Source organism: Python bivittatus, unplaced genomic scaffold, assembly GCF_059951505.1.
Source record: "Python bivittatus isolate LINGU-HERP-01145 unplaced genomic scaffold, Pbiv_v1 ctg000170_np1212, whole genome shotgun sequence".
Lineage (NCBI taxonomy): Eukaryota > Metazoa > Chordata > Lepidosauria > Squamata > Pythonidae > Python > Python bivittatus.
In genome coordinates this window covers 602,784-623,188 of record NW_028277039.1, presented here as the reverse complement: position 1 = coordinate 623,188, position 20,405 = coordinate 602,784, and the positions used below count along the sequence as shown (strand labels likewise).

General features: G+C 42.5%; 1 protein-coding gene across 11 annotated transcripts in view; it reads right to left on the bottom strand.

Annotated features, from left to right (window-relative positions):
* The window catches only part of HYDIN (HYDIN axonemal central pair apparatus protein), a 346,241-nt gene that overhangs the window by 155,916 nt on the left and 169,920 nt on the right, over positions 1–20,405 (bottom strand). For all 11 annotated transcript variants that reach the window (XR_015795149.1, XM_088135435.1, XM_088135430.1 and 8 more), the window contains one exon: positions 16,109–16,246. Coding sequence is in view for 10 of the 11 variants with exons in the window: in XM_088135435.1 (XP_087991561.1) it covers positions 16,109–16,246 (138 nt within the window). In the remaining variant the exon portion in view is untranslated. The remainder of the gene's footprint in view (positions 1–16,108; positions 16,247–20,405) is intronic.

Here is a 20,405-nt window from a genome sequence, read left to right as displayed (position 1 = left end):
CAAGGGTGAAAGTAAAAGATATAAGCAATTGAATGCAGATTTCCAGAGAATAGCCAGGAGAGATAAGAAGGCCTTCTTAAATGAACAATGCAAAGAAATTGAGGAAAACAATAGAATGGGGAAGACTAGAGATCTCTACAAGAAAATTGGAGATATGAAAGGAACGTTTAGTGCAAAGATGGGCATGATAAAGGACAAAAAAGGCAGGGACCTAACAGAAGCAGAAGAGATTAAGAAGAGGTGGCAAGAATACACAGAAGAACTATACAAGAAAGATCTTAATGTCCCTGATGTCCACGCTGGTGTGATCACTGACCTTGAGCCAGACATCCTAGAGAGTGAAGTCAAGTGGGCCTTAGGAAGCATTGCTAACAACAAAGCTAGTGGAGATGACAGTATTCCAGCTGAGTTATTTAAAATACTAAAAGATGATGGTGTTAAAGTGCTGCACTCAATATGCCAGCAAGTTTGGAAAACGCAACAGTGGCCACGGGATTGGAAAAGGTCAGTTTACGTTCCAATTCCAAAGAAGGGCAACGCCAAAGAATGCTCAAACTATCGCACAATTGCACTCATTTCACATGCTAGCAAGGTTATGCTCAAAATCCTACAAGCTAGGCTTCAGCAATACATGAACCGAGAACTACCGGATGTACAAGCTGGGTTTCGAAGAGGCAGAGGAACTAGAGATCAAATCGCCAACATTCGCTGGATCATGGAGAAAGCACGAGAGTTCCAGAAAAATATCTACTTCTGCTTCATTGACTATGCAAAAGCCTTTGATTGTGTGGATCACAACAAACTGTGGCAAATTCTTAAAGAGATGGGAATACCAGACCACCTTACCTGTCTCCTGAGAAATCTGTATGCGGGCCAAGAAGCAACAGTTAGAACCGGTCATGGAACAACTGATTGGTTCAAAATAGGGAAAGGTGTACGACAAGGCTGTATACTGTCACCCTGCTTATTTAACCTATATGCAGAGTACATCATGAGAAATGCCAGGCTGGAAGAATCACAAGCCGGAATTAAGATTGCAGGGAGAATCATCAACAACCTCAGATATGCGGACGATACCACCCTAATGGCAGAAAGTGAAGAAGAACTAAAGAGCCTCTTGATGAGGGTGAAAGAGGAGAGTGCAAAAGCTGGCTTGAAACTCAACATTAAAAAAACTAAGATCATGGCATCTGGACCCATCAATTCCTGGCAAATAGAAGGGGTAGAAATGGAAGCAGTAACAGACTTCATTTATTTGGGCTCCAAGATCACCGCAGACGGAGACTGCAGCCATGAAATTAAAAGACGCTTGCTCCTTGGGAGGAAAGCTATGGCAAGCCTAGATAGCATATTAAAAAGCAGAGACGTCACCTTGCCGACAATCCGCATAGTCAAAGCTATGGTTTTTCCAGTAGTAATGTATGGCTGTGAGAGCTGGACCATAAAAAAGGCTGAGCGCCGAAGAATTGATGCCTTTGAACTGTGGTGCTGGAGAAGACTCTTGAGAGTCCCCTGGACTGCTAGGAGGTCAAACCAGTCAATCTTAAAGGAAATCAACCCTGATTGCTCATTGGAAGGATCGATAATGAAGCTCAAGCTCAGATATTTTGGCCACCTAATGCGAAGAGAGATCTCTTTGGAGAAGACCCTGATGCTGGGAAAGATTGAAGGCAAAAGGAGAAGAGGACGGCAGAGGATGAGATGGTTAGATAGCATCACTGAAGCAATGAGCATGAAACTGAGCAAACTCAGGGAGGCAGTGAAGGACAGGAAGGCCTGGCGCAATATGGTTCATGGGGTCACGAAGAGTCGGACACGACTTAACGACTAAACAACAACAACAAATTACCTTTGATTTGGAAAAATTAATAGTGAGTTACTTTGACAATAATTATAAAATGCCGCCAAATATCTTCTTAAGCCCACCCTCGAGCAGGAAAGAACTGTAGTATCATCGGCGTAAAGTAACAATGGAGTAGGGAGACCTCCAAGGCACGGGCGGTGACCATTAACTGAACTAAGGGAGTGGGCCAAGTCATTCAAGAAAAGATTAAAAAGGTGAGGAGCAAGGACACAGCCCTGCTTAACTCCCTTCTGCATAGGTATTCTCTCTGTTAAATGACCCTTAGTTGAATATTTAACTTGGCAAGAGGTGTCAGTATGTAGTTTCTTTAGTAGGAACAGCAACCTCAGGTCTATTCCTTGTTTCTTCAGTTTAGACCATAGTACATCCCTCGGAATTGAGTCAAAAGCACTTTTAAGGTCTATAAATGCTACAAAAAGCTTTTTCGTTCCTAAGTTCAGGTATTTTTCAATTAGGAAGTTCAATGTGAGACAGTGGTCAATCGCAGAATTTCCTTTGCAGAAGCCTATCTGTTCAGGCCCGATTACTTCATTTGTATACATCCAATCTAGTAGACGGCGTTCAACATGTTTAGCGTAAAGCTTGCCTAAAATAGATAAAAGACTGATTGGACGAAAATTACCGGGCTGGTCAAGCCCACCTTTTTTGTAAATTGGAATTATTATTGAATTGAGCCAAGTATTCGGAATTTTGCCATAATGATCAATGAGTGTAAATAAGGAAGCCAACGGCTGGGCCCACCAATCAACATGATTTTTAAGTAGTTCAGCTGGGAGCCCGTCCGGGCCAGGCGATTTTCCCAATTTTAGATCAACAATTAATTCAATGATTTCATCTGTGCTCACCGGAGGCCACGGTGGTAAATCTAAGGCAGTGGAATCATCTTCCTCATTGTAGGGAGCTACAGGGGCATCATACAATGTTGAGAAGTGTGCCACCCATTGCTGAGATGTAATAGCAGGGGTGGCAAAAGAGGAGTTATCACTGGAATTGCTCGAAGTAAGTTTCCAGAAACATTTACTATCCTTACATTTGATAGCCCTATACAATTGGTCCCATTTACCCTGAAAAAATAATTTTTTTTCCTTAATGATAAGGTCTTGGAAGCTTTCCTTATGTTTTAAGAATTCATTATATTTACTAAAGTCCCCAGCCTGGCGTAATTCTTTAAATATGCATCTCAATTCCTTTTTCCGGATATGGCATTCCAGATCAAACCAAGTGGAAGATTTTGAGACAGCTACCTCAGCAGGTTTAGCTTTTAAACTACATTTGCTAATTAAGCAAGAGAAGATAGAAAGAGCATCTTCAACCGAAGCTGAGTTAGTTAAATCCACTCGCAAGTTGATCATTGGTTCAGATCCAAGTAAAACATGGAAATCCTTTTCTAAAGCTACAGACCATCTAATTCTTTTAAAGATATTATCGGAGGCATGACTGTCATAAAGCGATATGCGTGCAAGGTTTGATGAGTTACCTTTTAAAACTATAGTCAAAGGCAGATGGTCACTTTCGATGCGAGATTCGATAGTAAAATAGGAAATATTGGGCAATAGGCTATTTGCGCAGAGCATATAATCTATAACACTTTGACCCCTTGTGGAGCTAAAAGTGCACCCTTTGAGTCGGTGAAGAAGCTTAAACCATTCAGGATTATCATATTGTGCATTATGCAAAGGTCTAACATCTTCCTCCCTGCGGTATTAAAAGCTGCATCACTAGATGAGCGGGATAAGCAGAGAATCGGCGGTAAAAGCTCTTCATCATCGAAGCCTAACTTTGAAAACCAGTCATAAATACTATTTCCAATTCTAGCATTAAAATCACCAGCCATAAAAAGCTGATCTGCAGGAAACTTTTTGGTTAAGAACAAAATGTAGTTAAAAAACTTGTTCCAATTGGAAATATAGTCACCACCTTCTGCAGCCTGGGGTAGATAAACATTAACAATAATAAGATTTATAGATGGTAATACCAACCTAAGTGCTTGAGCTATAGGGGGACATGAATCTAACAATAAAATCTGTGCATCAAGATTAGCATTCACTAAAATTGCTAATCCAGCCCTGTGATGGCCCTTGCTAAAAAGTTTATAGGCTGGAAGAATAAAATTTCTAAAACCATTTAAATTAAAAAGGTTTGCTGACCAAGTTTCCTGCAAAAGAAGACAATCAAAAGAGGTTAAAAAATTTATAAAATCAATATCATGCATTTTGTTTCTCCACCCCGCTATATTCCAAGAGACCAAGCTCAAGGAACCAGGGGGAATATAAGTACTTAGTCAATCCAGCTCAGTTATGTAATTCAGAGAATTAGAAGGATCATCGAATATGCAACCATTTTGGGGAATGGACTTTGAGGCAGAGTATACGGCTTCCGTGGTTGTAAAGCTTGAGTCAGTCAATAACTCCTGGGGGTTAGGAGTAGTCAGGCTGGTCTTTAAGCCTTTAGGGATCGTAGGCTTCGCATAAGGACTCAGTGAAGAAAGGGTCATACTCTTTGTTGTTCCCTGCAGAGCGGGGAACCCCATCATCTCTTATGTTTTGTAGTCTGTTTTTTATTAAATCTAATCTTTCTAAAATCATTTGTTGGTCCGGAGTGGGTAGGGTTCCAAAAGAACAAAGAAGATCTTCTTCAATTGAGTTTTCCAAAATATTGTAGAGTGTGCTGTTCTGAGATTGAGTCCACTGTTCACCGATGGGTTCTAAGGGCTGTTGGAATTCTTTTGCAGACCTATCTATTGTATCATTCACTGTCAGCTGAGGGAGCATTAACTCCCGCTGCTCTAATTGGGGTTCTTCGTTAGCTGGCTTAATCGTTGGCCTCTTAGGGAATAGGGCTTTGATTGTTGTATTAACAAAGACGCGTGTTGAAAAAATCCCTTTTGTCCAAAGGTGCTTTTGATGTTTTTGGATTAATAAGGGCAGTCTAACAGACTGGAATACTAACATGATTCTTTGTGCCCATGGAGTCTGATTAAGGAGTTCCACTGATTCCAAATCAATCAATTGAGGTCTAATGCGGAGAAGCACATGAGGATGGGATTTAGCCTGAAATTTATTTTTCCAACTTGGAATTTTCCCTTTATAAGTACACACTGTTAAACAGACTTTGGTTGGTTGTAATACCAAAGATTGGGTATAGTCTTCACGCTGTAGCGGAATCTCTAGTTTGCTGTTAATTCTCCGAGATGTTTCAGTCTCCTGGCAATCAGGTGGAACTCGACATAGCTGCTGAGCTCTTTGATTAAATGCCGGAGAAGAGACCTGGGGATCGTGACGTAATTGAGCAATTTTAGTATGGAGCTTCATTTCAGTCATAAGACTGGAAAGATAAGTTTCAATTCCTTTTATGTTTGCAAAGATACACTTCACTGTTTGAGCAATTAGAGCAATGTGAGATTGCTCAAAGGTGAGCACATCGAGCTCTTCCTTTTCTTCTGGCTCTTTCCAACTTCCTTTTCCAGTTTTCTCTGACTCCAAAGCTCTGTTAGGGAAAAATGAATGCTGCTTCTTTAATTGCCCCTCCCCAGGACTGGCTTTGGCATCGTCTTGCTTCTCCAACACCAACCCAGATACTTCTCCGCCCTCCAACTCCACAAACTCACAGCAATCAGCTGCATCACCACCAACAAAGTCCTCTGCTCCCTCATTAGAGGTAAAAAAAATCTTCTATCTTAGTTTGTTTGCCAGCTGGTAATAAAGTTGGCTCCTCAAAGCTCCTTGGACGCTTGCCAAGAGTCATTGTCCTTCCTCCACTTTTGCTTTTGTACTTGCTTTTTCCAAATCCCAATCAAATCCCTGTTGCTGTTAACTTAAAGGGATTTCCAGAGGTATATGTTCTGGCCAATTACAGTCTTATAATTGAAACTAAATTGTAATCCACATTAAGATTTACTTTTGCCTTTTGGTAATAGTAGCAGGATTTTTTCTTGGGTTGAAAAAGAAATCTACCTTAACTTCTCAGAAGATTAGGGAACCTTTCCAGGCAGCTCCCTCTTCCCAGTCCCGGCAGTCCATCCGTTCCAGTTCGAAGTCAACCGACAAATAACATAAAGGGAAAAGTCCTGTAGAAGACTCTGACACCTGGAAGAGCTGCCCGGATAATAATAAACATTCAGCAAGGTCCTTGTCTGCACCCAGCGTATTTCGAGTCTTAGTGAAATATTCATTTCAGCTACAGCAATTCCTCCTAACAAAAATAAATTACATTTCTTCCATTTAGAGATATCTGGTGTTACATGTTTCCAGGTTGGCAAATAATTGTTCTAAATAGATCCTTCTTTTAAAAAAAAAAAAACCTGAATATTTTACTTCTTAGCAGTAATAATGAAGCCTGTTAGCCAATACCCAGGGTGTTTTTTCTCCTCTGTCAGATTCCAAGTCAACATCTGAGTTTTATCTTTATTAATTTTGTAGCCTCACATCACACCACGTTGTTGTAGATTTTCCATCAGCATTGCTAAAGAGACTCTAGGTTGGGCACTTGTTAATACAATATCATCAGGAAATAATTTGAATTTATGTTTTGTAATAGATTGCAGAAATACTATCAAGTCCTGGAGTTTTATTCAGTTTTAATTTTTTATTTACTTTATAGTATTCCATTCAAGTATTCTTCCATTTTTGCTGGATCAGATAGATGTTTATTATACTATTTCAAAAAAATAATTGATGAACTGCTAAGTACTCTCTTTCACAGTAGAGACATATTTTGTTCAGTCCCAAATAGAAGTAATCATTCTTTTATTCTGTTCCTTTCTCAGTTGATAACCTAATAATTGGTCTGGTTTGTTACTTTTTCAAAATATTTCTGTTTGCTAAAATTCCATTTTTTATAAGTTTCATTTACTTCCAGTAAACCAAGATGATTCTGTATTTTATTCTAGGCTTCTGACTCCCCCCCTGGCCAACACCAACTAGAGCAGGCTACTGAGAAAGGAAGAGATCCATGTAACGCAATGCCCCCATTCCTAAACCTTGCAGCCAGCCCAGAAGGTTGAATTTGGTCTATGGCTTGTTTCTGATTGTTTCACATCATTCACTAAGATCTTCTTCTGCTTTTGTGTGGCTTTCCTTGTATTTGACATTAGAAAGATGAACAACTCTCATAAAATGGTTTACTAGCCACGTATACTGTAGTCACAGAAGTTTCAGAAGTTCAGTTAGTCCCAAAGAAACTCTTTAGTTCTTGTTAACACTTCATCTCGTCCTAGCCAAAACACACACACACACATGCACAGATAAAGCTGTTTATTGGTATGGAAAATACCAGCAGCACAAATGGAATATTTAGTCATTTGCACACCTCAAATGCAAGTCACCACCTCCTTGAGCAGCTTGCCTCAGGGGAAGTCCAAGCAAACAAGTTCAGAGCAGTGGGTAGAATCATTGTCAGAAGGGAGACCAAAGGGTCAGGATTCAAACATAGGTCACAGTCTGGTCTAAAGTCAAAGAACAGGATTCCAAGAGGAACAGGTTTTCATAAAGTCAACAGAATTCTGGATAGTGGAGCAGTTGTTCCCAGGGAAGGATTGCTTACTAGTGCTGGCTCACTGAGGGCAAGTAATCACTGGTAGGAATCAGTGCCTCACGAGGAGCCATGCAGACCTCCTCTGTTCTCCCTTTCACTTGCCCCTACAAGCCTTAGGGCTGGGAGAAGGTCCTGGATTAAGATAAGACCCTCATCCTTTGCTGCTTCCAGTTGCTCAGAATGCCCTGCAGCCAAATCAGACCCAGGAGTCTCTCTGCTGTTCTCTGAGGCAGGCCGCACTTCCACAGGGTCAGCTGAAGTAGCCTCCTCCTTCTCCTCAGACTCCTTGGAGTCAGAGCTGGTCCTGACACATTTCAATTTAATCGTGCCTTGTAGCAGTTCATTTAGTCTCCACCTATTCTTGGAGGATTATTATTTTAACCTAGGGATTTCTCTATTCAACTTTACAGTTACTGGGCTATGATCTGCATGTGCTGATGGTGTCACCTCCATGTTGAAAAGATTAGTCAACAGTAAGTTGGAAATGCAACACATACCTATTCTTGAACATGATTTGTCTGCAAGAAAACAACCAAGCTCAGAGAACCCCAAGGATCCCACAGTTCAACTCTGAGCTACATATATTCTCTTCTATTGGTAAATAAAATCTCTCTTTGCAAGATGCTTATATCTCTATGCATCCAAAAGAGATAATAATGTCATATAATCTGAAATATTTTAAGGAAGTTTACTAATATTTCTTTTTGATAAAGTTGACTTATCCAGAAGAGGGGATAAAACCCTCACTCATATCACCCTCTGCAATTGGTATTTATTTAATTTTTTAAATTATTGTTTTGGGCATGAATTGAGGCAATTATTACTTTACCAAATGCACTTTGAAAATGTAGTATTATAAATCTACTTTCTTCATTCTTAATTGGTTTTTCTATGAACCATGGTAGATTTTCCATCGATACGGCTACTCAATATTTCTTCTGCCTGTCTAAGGCCACAATGTTTTGACCAAAAAATTTACATTCCAATCAGTTCTCACTGTCTTTTTTAACGTGTGTCTCTTGGAAACATATAATATGCACTTTTTCTTTTCAATTTATAAAATATTTTCTTCTTCTAAATAGAATATTCATTAATATTAATAAATCAGTTGATCCATAATCACAATTAGTCAAGATCAAGATAAGGCTTAAATTTTCCATATCCCTTTCTGATTCTTCTTTACTGAAATCTGGTATGGCTCTAAATTTTGAACTGTTTTTACACAACTCGTTTCCACTAATTCCAGTATGGCTTCCAATTTGTTTAATCCTGTCTGTTGAGATTTCTGAACTAAAAATAATAATAAATATTCAGTCTTCAGCTCTTTAACTTTTTATTCTGAGATTCAACTTGACATTTCTGTTATTAATATTTGTCTGTAGAGTATTGAAATTTGCTTGCATTCCCTGTTATGACTGTTGAAATAACTTAGGGAAATCACCTTTCGAGGTAGACCTGACTAGGAAACCAAAGTCATTCAGGCCAATGCTACTTTTATTATAAGGTTACAGTAACAGAATCTTCCAAGTCTCGCTCCCTTTATCTTTGTGAGAATTAGTCTGAGAACAAGTCAAGTCTGAGACAATTTCTCAAATTACATTTCTACCTCATACTCACATTTCTTTTGTCTGATTGTTGTCTTATACTTAAAAACTATATATGTATATAAAAATATATGTATAGAAACTATACATGTATGCAAATAAAACTCTATCACTGAATTGAATAATGGATATTCAATATTAAAAAGATTCAATATTAAAAAATAAGGAAAACCTTTGTTATAAGAAATTCATGTATTATTCACATATTACAATCTTAATTGAAAGGAAGAAAACAGCATTAATAAATTCAGTATTTTGAAAAAGGAAACAGAAACAGTTTCTGCAACTTGATTGAAAGGAAGAAAAATGCTGTCTGGGAAGTAAGAAAAGTCTATGTGATAATCTTATCTTGTGGTCAAAATAAGTCTTTCTTTAAACAAGAAGGAAAGGAAAAGAAAGCAAAAAATGGAAAACAAACAAAAAAGGCAAGACAAAACTAAACTAGTTCAAACTAGTTTTATAGCAAATGACAATCTTGCAGAGAAAAACAGAAAATACTAATTGAAAATGTGGAAAATGGTGATCTGACGCGTCTCCGAAGAGCGGAGATGATGCTGAGGTGAAGGCTGGTGACTGGGCAGACATGTGCTCTCTGGAAGGTTGCTCCTCGCAAGGAAACCCACAGGATCTAGAGAATCAGCAGGCAAACTGCTTGTGACCAGTCCTCGAACTTGCGAATTTATCACTGGGGTCATGTGATCAAAATTTGAGCCCGCCTGCATTTACAATTGCCCTGCCACTGCCTCCCAACTGACCTTCATCATTGTCTCTGCCTGCCTCCCTTCCGCTGGGCTCACCATCCTGGCCACATGTGGGGAGGTGCTGCAGAAGCGTCCTGCAGGCAAGTGACGTCAGGCCAGGGTGTGAGGGCCGCTCTGAGCGGTGTGGCTCTTGCAAGACTGCTCCAGCAGCAGCCGAGTCATGGGTGAGAAGGACCCGGGCGAGCGATGCAGGGCGCTCCTCCGTCAGTAAGCTGCTGATGGGGCGCGGGAGGAGGCAGGCTCCTAAGCAGCACTTTTTGCTGCACTGTGGCTCTGGGGCTGCTTGCTGCACCTCGGCTCGCAGGCTGCTTGGGGCAAGAAGCCCCCAAGCTGAGCTGCAACCCGGCAAGCAGCTCCAGAGCCATGTGGTTCAAAGGCTGCTTGCCATGCCACAGCTCAGGGGCTTCTTGGCGTGCTGCACAGCTTGAGGTGGCACTGCTTGGTTGGAGTGAGCCCAGCGGAGAGGAGGAAGAACGCGACAATCACACAGCAGGGGAAAACGGCAGGCTCCTTATGCTGTGCAGCAGGGCCAAAAGGGCAGAGGTGGGTGGGGGAGTTCAAGTGGAGGCAGTCCCATGCCTCGGAAGAACCGAGACTCAGGGCTGGGAGGGACCAAGGCAGGAATGGCTTGGATCGGGTGGGTCCTTACCTGACGACCTGCAGTATTCATTTAATAATAGCAACAGGGACTGCCGAAACTGCTGTTGCTAAGCGGGGCGGTCACGTGATGTTTCTGTTAATGACTGCTACACTTAGCAAAGGAGTTGCTGGTCCCAAATATGGTTGTTAAGTGAAGACTACCTGTAAGTACTTTTATAAAACATTGGAAATCCTTTATGGACTTTTTGCTGAAAATGGACAGAAATTAGTCGATGACTTCTGGATTTGCCGATTGAAATGGGTTGAATATGGGTAGAAGTGAACTATGTAATGTAATCTTAAAGGGGGTGGAGTGATACTATGTGGAGTTTGTGGAGTGATACTGAGTTTGTAACTGCTGTTAACTTTATCTTTTTCTTTTTTCTTTTTTGCACTTTTCCTCTATCTTTTCTTTCTTTCTCAATCTCATTTTCTGTATGTTTTTCATGTTCATTTTTTACTTGTGTAAAAATCTCTAAAAAAAATTATATTAAAAAAAGAAAAGAAAATGTGGAGATAACCTCAATACAGTAGTCCTCGGGTTACAATGGCAATTGGGACCAGGATTGCTGTCACTAAGTGATGAGATCGTAAAGCACAATGTCACGTGACATCACTTAGTGACAATCCCAGCAGTCCTGGCTGCCGTTGTAACCCCAAGACCCATGGGTCATTAAGCAGGAAGCAGCAGGAGTCCTAGGTAAGGAGTGCCATGAGGGGGGAGCCCTGGGAGGCCTGGCACAGGCTATGCGCAAACAAAGGGAGGCCAGGAGAAGCAGAATGCCAAGCTGCACAAACACAGGGGGATCAGGGGGACTTACTGGAGTGGCTTGCAACCTTCCCTGCCAGCTTCCCCATTAACTTTGCTTGTGGGAAGCCGGCAGGGAAGGTCGCAAATGGCGATCACGTGACCATGGGGTGCTGCAAACATTGTAAGGGCAAACTGGTTGTCAAGCGCCAGAATCGCAATCACATGACCACAGGGGTGGTGCAACGGCTAGAACTTTGAGGACCGATTTTAAGTACCACTCGTTCAGCGCCATCACAAGTTTGAACAGTCACTGAACGAGTGGTAAATGAGTACCTGTAAAGGAATGCAGCTTAAAGACACTCAAGTACTAGCAAATCATGTCAAATCATCACATACAACTACATAGAGAAGCTATTGAGATTTATAAACATCCCAATAATTTAGGAGGAAGAGAGTCTGAAAGTTCACAAAGCCTGGTTTCCAACTTTACATCACATCAAAATAAAGCAGCACTTAATTAATCAACAGTCACCTAAAAAAGTAAGTACACCCCATATAAAGTGCTTTTTTAAAAATCATCATCATCATCTTGATTACTATTATTATTTATTAAACTTGTATCCCGCTCAACTTTCAATGACTCTGGGCAGCTCACAACAATCAAACAAAGAAATTACAATAATGTGCATATATCAATATTTTATCTTCATTCAAACAGAAGATGAAGATATAATTGAACAAAAAACTATGAAAAATTGACTTTGCAATCATTTATTCAACAAAAAAATTAACAGAAATGCCATTTCCTGCTGTGGAAAAAGGTTGCCCCCTTTGGCAGAAACAACCTCAAGTTTCTTGTAACTGTCTACCAGTCTCGGACATCGACACCTCCATGCAGATTTTTGTTTTTTTCAGCTGCGTTTGAGAAGTTTCTTGCACACACAGCCCATTTCAAATCATCCCACAGCACCTCTACAGGATTTCAATCCCAGCTTTGAATTTGCCATTCCAGGATCATCCATTTCTTTCTTTTTTGTTTCAGTCATTCCTTGGTGGATTTAATGGAACATTTAGGGTCATTGTCACGTTGCAAGGTCCACTTTTGGTTGAACTTTAATCATCTGACAGATGGTCTGACTTTATTAATTAATTAATTAATTAATTAATATTTCAAATTTGGTCACTGCCCATCTCACTGGAAAGTGACTCTGGGTGGTTTACAGTAAAAACAAAAAATAAATATTAATTAAAATACAGTAAAAAAAAAAATACAATATTGAAGGCAAAAGGAGAAGAGGACGGCAGAGGATGAGATGGTTAGATAGCATCACTGAAGCAATGAGCATGAAACTGAGCAAACTCAGGGAGGCAGTGAAGGACAGGAAGGCCTGGCGCAATATGGTTCATGGGGTCACGAAGAGTCGGACACGACTTAACGACTTAACGACTGAACAACAACAACAAAAATACAATAAAAAACCATATTCGTACATAAATAATATCTTCCAAAGTGCTGCTGGTAGAAAGGATATTAACATACAAGTGCATCTTCAAGGTGCTAACCACCCCCAGGGTTGGTTGAGCTTCTTCTCGCCCCACACGAGTTGGCAGAGCCAGGTCTTAACTGCTTTCCAGAAGGTCGAGAAAGTAGGGGCCTGCCTCACCTCTGGGGGGAGGGTATTCCATAGGGCAGGGGCAACGGCAGAGAAGGCTCTCCTTCTGGGCCCCGCCAGTCAACATTATTTCATCAATGGGGTCCGCAGCATGCCCCTTCTGCTTGACCAGGTGGGATGGGTCGATATAATGGGGGTGAGAGGGTCCCTCAGGTAACCAGGTCCCATGCCATGTAGGGCTTAAAAGGTGATAACCAACACCTTGAATTGGACCCTGAAGCAAACTGGTAGGCCAGTCGCTGTGTTGGGGGGAGGGGAAGAGCACAAGGGTTGCAACCAGTGTTGTTGGCAGTTTGGGGATGGGAACAAAATAGTTTCTTTCACCCAATCCACATGTGGATTTTGTAACTGCAGCCACTCGATTTCCAAGACAATGGGTACTTGCAAGGAAGCAGTGGTAAAAGCTCTATCTGATCTATCAGCTACAATGGGTTAGTGTATTGCATTCTTTCTGGCCTGAATCTAAACAAAGAGTGTTGTTGTTGTTCAGTCGTTAAGTCACGTCCGACTCTTCGTGACCCCATGAACCATATTGCGCCAGGCCTCCCTGTCCTAAACAAAGAGTAACAGGATCAATAAAGTGTGCTTGCCTGCTGTTGATATTCTTAGCTCTCCTTAATTGTCTGAGGGACCCCCTTTGGAGCTCTATGGGCTGTGATGTTTCCCAATGCCACTGCCTTGAAGTAAGTTGGAGCACTTGCTTGTTACATGGCCTGTAGATCCACAGGTGTGACATTTTACTGCTGAATCAGAGGCATGAACTTCAGCTATGCAGGATATACCTGAGAGCTCCACAGTAAAAGCATGAGCTCTCTGCTATTCTCCTGGTGACAGAGATCTCTTGACTACTCCAATTTGCATGGGTTCCCCAGCACTGGATTCTGAGGAGGCTATCAGGAAGAGAACTATGAGAGAAAAGAGGCTGTAAAACCTCTTCCCCTTGCCATTTCTCCCCTGCCTCAACTCTTTTAGTCAGCCATCTATTACTCACAATGTTGGAACAGCTCTTTCAAGTTATCCAGGGTGCCTTGTCTCACCAGTTCATCTCTGTCTGCTGGCAAGCCCTTCTCTAAATTGGTTAAACGAAGCCCAATTCCACCCCACATCTTTGGCAAATAATTTAAAATCTGATATGGCCTTGCATGTTAGGGCTCTGCTGGACTTGCTTGTCTTCTGATGAGGAGAGGGAAGTACAGCCAGGGGCTTCTAGAGATAATAGTCCTGGAGGGGATGATTCCAGCAGTGCTGAAGCCAATAACTCTATTCAGGCTAAGGCAGACCCAGCAAGCCCCCAGGACTTCCTGCCTGTACCCACTGACAGCCTCTCAGACTCTGAGATTCACCCACCCTGCTTTAAAGACACAACAGAAGAGGGCTGAGCTCCGCAGGTCAGACCGGCCAAGAAGCAGGCAGGCAGGAGAGGAGAGTCAGGAACCTCAGGCCTTATTCTCTGAGAGAAAACGCCAAGAACAACTTTTCAACCCTCAGCTCTGCCGTGTTTACCTTGTTGTGCTGTGCTTTAAACTCTGGATTCCACCTCAGCGTGTCTCTCACCTTTTCCCTTGGATTTGTCTTCTGTTTATTGGATTCCTGGTCTTGGCTTGTGCCAAGCTTTGGCTATGTTACCATTGCCATCCTTAGCTTTAGGTAAAAAGGATTCTCCACTTCTAAAAGTTCTGCCTGTGTTTGCATATCTCTGGACCGTGGCAGGCATCCTGCTTGCTATCTTGTTGGCTGGCAGCTAGCAGGGCTGACACAGAAAATTGCTTGAGTCTGCGAATCTCATGACTGGTGGTCAGGCATCTCACTGAATCATCAACGAAACTTTTAACTTTTGCATTGTTCATCACAGGTTCATTATCCTCAATGATGGGTATGGCCCATTTGGCTGCCCCATCTTTTAGCAAACTCAGCACAAGAGTCACTTTGGGAAACTCCACTGGCCAATCTGCCATTAGTAGCTCACACTGAGTTGTCAGGAATTGGTCTTGGTCTCCTCCAAGGTTTTCTGGCAAACTCCCTGAGAACACAGAAATAATGGCTGCTGTGCTGCTACTGGTTGGTGTAAATTCTGTCCCAACGGTTGTGTTAGTTGTATCATGCATTTTGTAAGTTGGTGGTTTGTACATCAGTTGGTACAGTTGTTGGTGTTGCAACAATGCTTCAGCGAGGTGCTCAGCAGACAGTGGTGTGCCCTGAGGGTCAGAGGCCATCTCCAAGAACAAAGGAGAGATCTTCCCCTTCTCTTAAAAGAGAGTAAGAAACTTGCAAGATTGATGTCAGCCCCCACTAGGTAGACCAGACCAAGAAATCAACTCCACAGGATGGCTAAAACTACCTTTACTGACATCAACTATATCAACCAAATCTTGCAAATCTGATTGGACTGTACCTCTTCCCCCTTCTTATACTTCAGTGAATCAAGGAAGTGTCTGAGCTGCTGAATGCCGTGTGCTTGCTGTGGACTTAAAATATATTTCACCCCTCATTGCCCTAGTAACATACCTTGCATATCTCCATTATGGTCATCTTGCTTACTTTCTACAGGTCTTACTGTCAGATTCAGCCGGCACAGCATGGCACGGCACGGCATGGTGAAGGCACCGCTCAGCTTCGCCTAGTCAATTTCACCGCCCAGGCGTGAGCAGAGAAAAAGGGGAAGTGAAACCACGAGCTGATTGCTGACAGGTGGCGGCGCTTAACTCAAAACCGCAAGCGGATACTTTGTATCAGCGCGGCTCCCCTCGAGCACTGGAGACAAAGGAACGCGCAGAGGCTCAGAAGCGAAGCAATCAACAACAACCCATAGACGGCAATCAGAAAGACAAAAGCACCGACTGAATCTGCCATTTGGGCGAGGGGGGATTACTGCGGGCAATCTGTAACTAAGCAACGGGTAAAGCGCGGGAACGGGGAAGCTATAAAATGCCATGTAAGCTGTACTTACTTACCTTACGCTTGAGTAAACTTCTTTGCTGAACACACGTGTCACGAGAGTCTCTCTGAGGCGAACGGGGTAAACCTTACACTTACGACATTCTTACCTTTCCAATGGCAGAAGTTAGAAGCAAGGAGTCAACGGATATTAATCCAAGTGAGGAGAGTTCACAGGAAATTATGGCGGGGCTGATAGCTCTGTTTGAATATTGCACAGGGCCTCTGGATTCTGATGGCTTCTTTACAAGAGTCTGCTTGCTTTGTATATTTTATATATATCAGCATTCCAAACTCAATAAGAAATTAATCTGAAACACCCCAGTTTATTCTCCTTCAATTTTACTTACAGTAACTGGTAGAGTCAGTGGCACACCAGGGGGAGGGTTGTCAGCTGAAGCCTGGATGGCATCAATCACAGAATATTCAAATCCAACTTTTCCTTTATTTTTCAGGATGATCTCAGCCATACATATGTGGTCGAAAGGCTTAGAAGGAGAGAAGATGGTACAATAATTACATTGTGAAACAGCACCTGCTTTTTTGCACAGCTGAGAGCCCCCTTCCATGATTCCCTCACAACTTAGCACCAGGCAAGTTCTTCTACTCAACACACATAAAGCTTCAATATTAGAAAAACACATTTATAATTAATTTGAGAACGAGACCCAAAGTTTTGAAAATGTATTATCTTGCACTGATATGCAAGCACCACTATTCCAAGAAATGTTGCCAATCTTTTCTATTTTAACTAGCATCAACGTGTCCACTATTCAAACTGTTTCACTTTTCACCTCCGAAAAAAAAATGATGGCATTTTATTTAGTTTGCTAACATATTTATATACTGCAAAATTCTCAGTAAAGCCAGCTTCTGGCATTTCTGTATATTCACAGATGTCCTGAATTTTGAATCCTATCGCATGGAAAAAATCTCTGGGACACCTAGTGCTGGGATAAACCAATTTCATCATCTAGCTGAGAAATATTCTAGTCCATCGGAAGCATCCTCTACATCGCCTTTATAGGCTTAAGGAAGGCCTTTGACTCAGTATGCGATACACTCTGGCGGAAACAAGGGGTTTCCTAAAGGGGCTGTTCCTTTGCCTCTTAAGGAGGCCTTGGTTCACCCTCTCCTCAAGAAGCCATCACTGTACCCCACTATACTGGACAATTTTCATCCTGTATCTAACCTCCCTTTCCGGGGAATGTGATTGAGAAAGTAGTTACCTACCTGAAGCAGCAGCTTCAGAGGACCTTGGATGAAGCAGATTATCTGGATCTTTTTCAGCTGGGACTCAGGCCCAGGTACGGGACAGAAACAGCATTGGCTGAGCTTTCAGATGATCTTTGGCTAGGGTGAAATGGGGGTTGTGCATCCATCCTTGCCCTGCTTGACCTCTCTGTGGCTTTCGATGCCATCAACCATGGTATCCTTCTGGATCGGCTCAGAGGATTGGGGGTGGGCAGCATGGTGTTGTGCTGGTTCACCTCCTTCCTCCGGGGCCAATTCCAGTCAGTGGTGGTTGAGGAGGAGATCCCGCCCTCGGCCCGTTATGTGGGGTGCCACAGGGTTTGGCGCTCCCCCCCCCCATTTAACATCTACATGAGGCCGCTGGGTGAGCTCATCTGTCACCATGGGGTGAGGTATCATCAGTATGCTGATGATACCCAATTATACATCTCTGCCCCTGGCGAATTAAGCAATGCTGTGAATGTCTTATCTGTGTCTGGAGGCTGTGAGAATCTGGATGGGGAACAACAGGCTCAGATGAACCCTGGCAAGACTGAGTGGCTTTGGGTTTTGGGTCCTGCCAGTTCCTGGACTATGCCATCTTTGGTGCTGCATTGGGTTGTACAGCCTGAGACAGACCTGGTGCTCAATCTGGGAGTCTTTCTGGACTCACAACTCCTGCTTGAAGAGCAGGTGGTGGTCATGGCTAAGAGGGCCTTTGCACAGCTTTGTATTCTGCACCAGTTGTGCCTGTTCCTGGATCAGGGGGCTCTGCTCAGTCACTCATGCTCTAGTCACTTCCCGATTGGATTACTATATGGGGCTGCCCTTGAAGAGTATCTGGAAGCTTCAGCTAATGCAAAATGCAGCAGCATAGGCAGTTATGTGTGTTTCTAGAACAGCTCATGTTACACCTCTGCTTCATGAGCTGCATTGGTTGGCAATCTGCTTATGGATCCAATTCAAGGTGCTGGTTTTGACCTTCAAAGCCCTTCATGGCATGGAGCCAGGTTATTTGACGGACCACCTCTCTCCAATTACTTCTGCCCATCCCATCAGATCTGGCAAGAGAGACATGCTATGGGTCGCATCAGTCAGGGAACTACACTTGGTGGGCCTGAGGAGGGAGACCTTCTCTGCCGTGGCGCCTGCCTTATGGAACATCCTCCCCACCAAGTGAGGTCATCTTCATCCCTACTGATTTTCTGGAAGTCCCTCAAGACCTAGCTATGTCATCTGGCCTGGGAGGTCTCAGGGGACCAGTGAAATCTTGAGGTGGCCACATTGCTGATCTAATCTCTTACGTGTTTTATGCTTTTTTAACTTTTTAATTTTATTGCTTTTGACATGTTTGTTTTGTATATTTTTTGCTGTACACTGCCCAGAGTCACTTCTTGTGAGATAGGCAGTCATATAAATTTGATAAATAATAAATAAATAAGCTAACCACTACATTGTCGCCTTCTTACATTGATAATAGCATTGCACCATAGTATCACCATACCAATTAACGGCAATTGCAATGGTGATTTAATTGAACCTCTCTCCATCCAAATAGGTATTAAATACGGATATATTCTTCCACCATTAATGTTCAGTTTGTATATTAACAACATTGTTGAGGTTTTCACTAAGCTAGAATTCCATCCTCCACCTCTTGCCTATTGCTTCTCCAGGATTTGAGCTCCATGACCGCCCAGCGTTTAAGGGGGAGAAGAAACCTCCCAGCAGTGTGAAGGCAGGGACCTCAAATCCTGAAGATCTGAGCTCCGAAACTGCCCACCACCATGTTCGCTCCACTTGCAACCTTCCCTGCCAACTTTCAATGGGGAAGCCGGCAGAGAAGATTGCAAATGGCGATCATATGATCGCAGGGCGCTTGGCAACTGGCCATAAATGTGAGCCGGATGCCAAGTGCCTGAAATGCAGCCACGTGACTGCGGGGGGAGGGGAGGCGCAATGTTTTACGATAGCCAGAGGTGCTTTATGGTCCATAAAGCACCCTTTCTGAGGCCATCGTAATTTTGAACTGTCGTTAAACAGTTAAGCAAGGACTACCTGTATGCCTAGAATTAGGTTGCATCTCCTTTGGGGCTCATCTGACACTTTGTTGCCTTAGATTCTGGTTGAAACAAATCCCTTGGGGAACTTCCTTGATCCATCTTACCTGGTTAGATACGTTTGCTTCTACCCTTAGGAGACAAATTGATCATGATTTGGCATATAGTAACCTTTCTATTCTGGCACTATCCCATTGTTCACTCAATAGCAAATGACATCAATTCTCAGAAAATTTAACTGCTCATATGATCAAGAGGTTAACACTCCTTTGCAAAATCTTATAAATAGCTGTCTTAGAGAAGGCATTTGGTACCTTCCTTATATTATTAACTGTCTTAGGCTTTTCTTGTAATTTTTTATTACTTTTATGTTTCTTTACCTGCAGAATTTGACCTATTTTTATTACCATAAATAAATAAACTCTGAACTCTGAGTCCCACTCTGGTTTGAAAGCAGGGAGTTATATAGAAGCTGCCAAGGATTGACAGCAGTCCTTCAGGAAAGAGAGTCTCTGGGGTTATGCAGGTTTTGCTCCAAGGACTCAGCCTTTCCCAGATTAGCATCAGGTGAGTACGTACAAGGAAGCTGTAGACTTCTGTGCTTGCACAAGCTCAATATCTAGTGGCTGCAATCGATGCACCAATTTTCATTAATTTACCTTAGCTAATTTACTGCATTGTATGAATACTTTATGGTGCCAATAGAAGAGAATATGTAGCTCAGGGTTGAACTGTGGAGTCCTCAGTGCTCTCTGAGCTTGGTTGTTTGATTGCAGACGTTTCACTACTTGACTAGGTAACATCTTCGGTGCTAGAAGGGAGTGGGATTTGCTCTGTTTATATATCGTAGCTTGCCCTACCAGTGTTGGTGGGGGAGTTGTTTTTTCCTTGGTAGTACTTAGACTAGGTTGTTGTTTATTGCTTGTTTGTCTGGTGTGAATTCTGGTGTTTATCCCTGCTTATCTGGGTGTTGATTGCTGGCGACAGGTGTTCTGGTCTTTTTGTTTCCTTTTTATTGTCCCTTTTGAATAGTGTGTAGATGTTGTTTATCTCTATGTGCCTATTGATGGCTGTCTTGTCTGAATACCAAGCTTCCAAGAATTCTCTCATGTTTTTTGGATTTAGCTTGATCTAAGATACTGAGAGTTTCCCAGTTGAAACTATGGTTGAGTCTGTCCATGTGTTGTGTGATTAAGGAGTTGTCATCATGTCTTCTGACTGCTAGTTGGTATTCATGGAAGCGCTCTGCTAGTCTTCTGCCTGTCTGTCCTACATAGTGGCCGTTACAGTCCTTACACTGTATGTTGTAGATGCCTCCTGTTTTTTCTTCTTAGGCTACTGGGTCTTTTGGTTT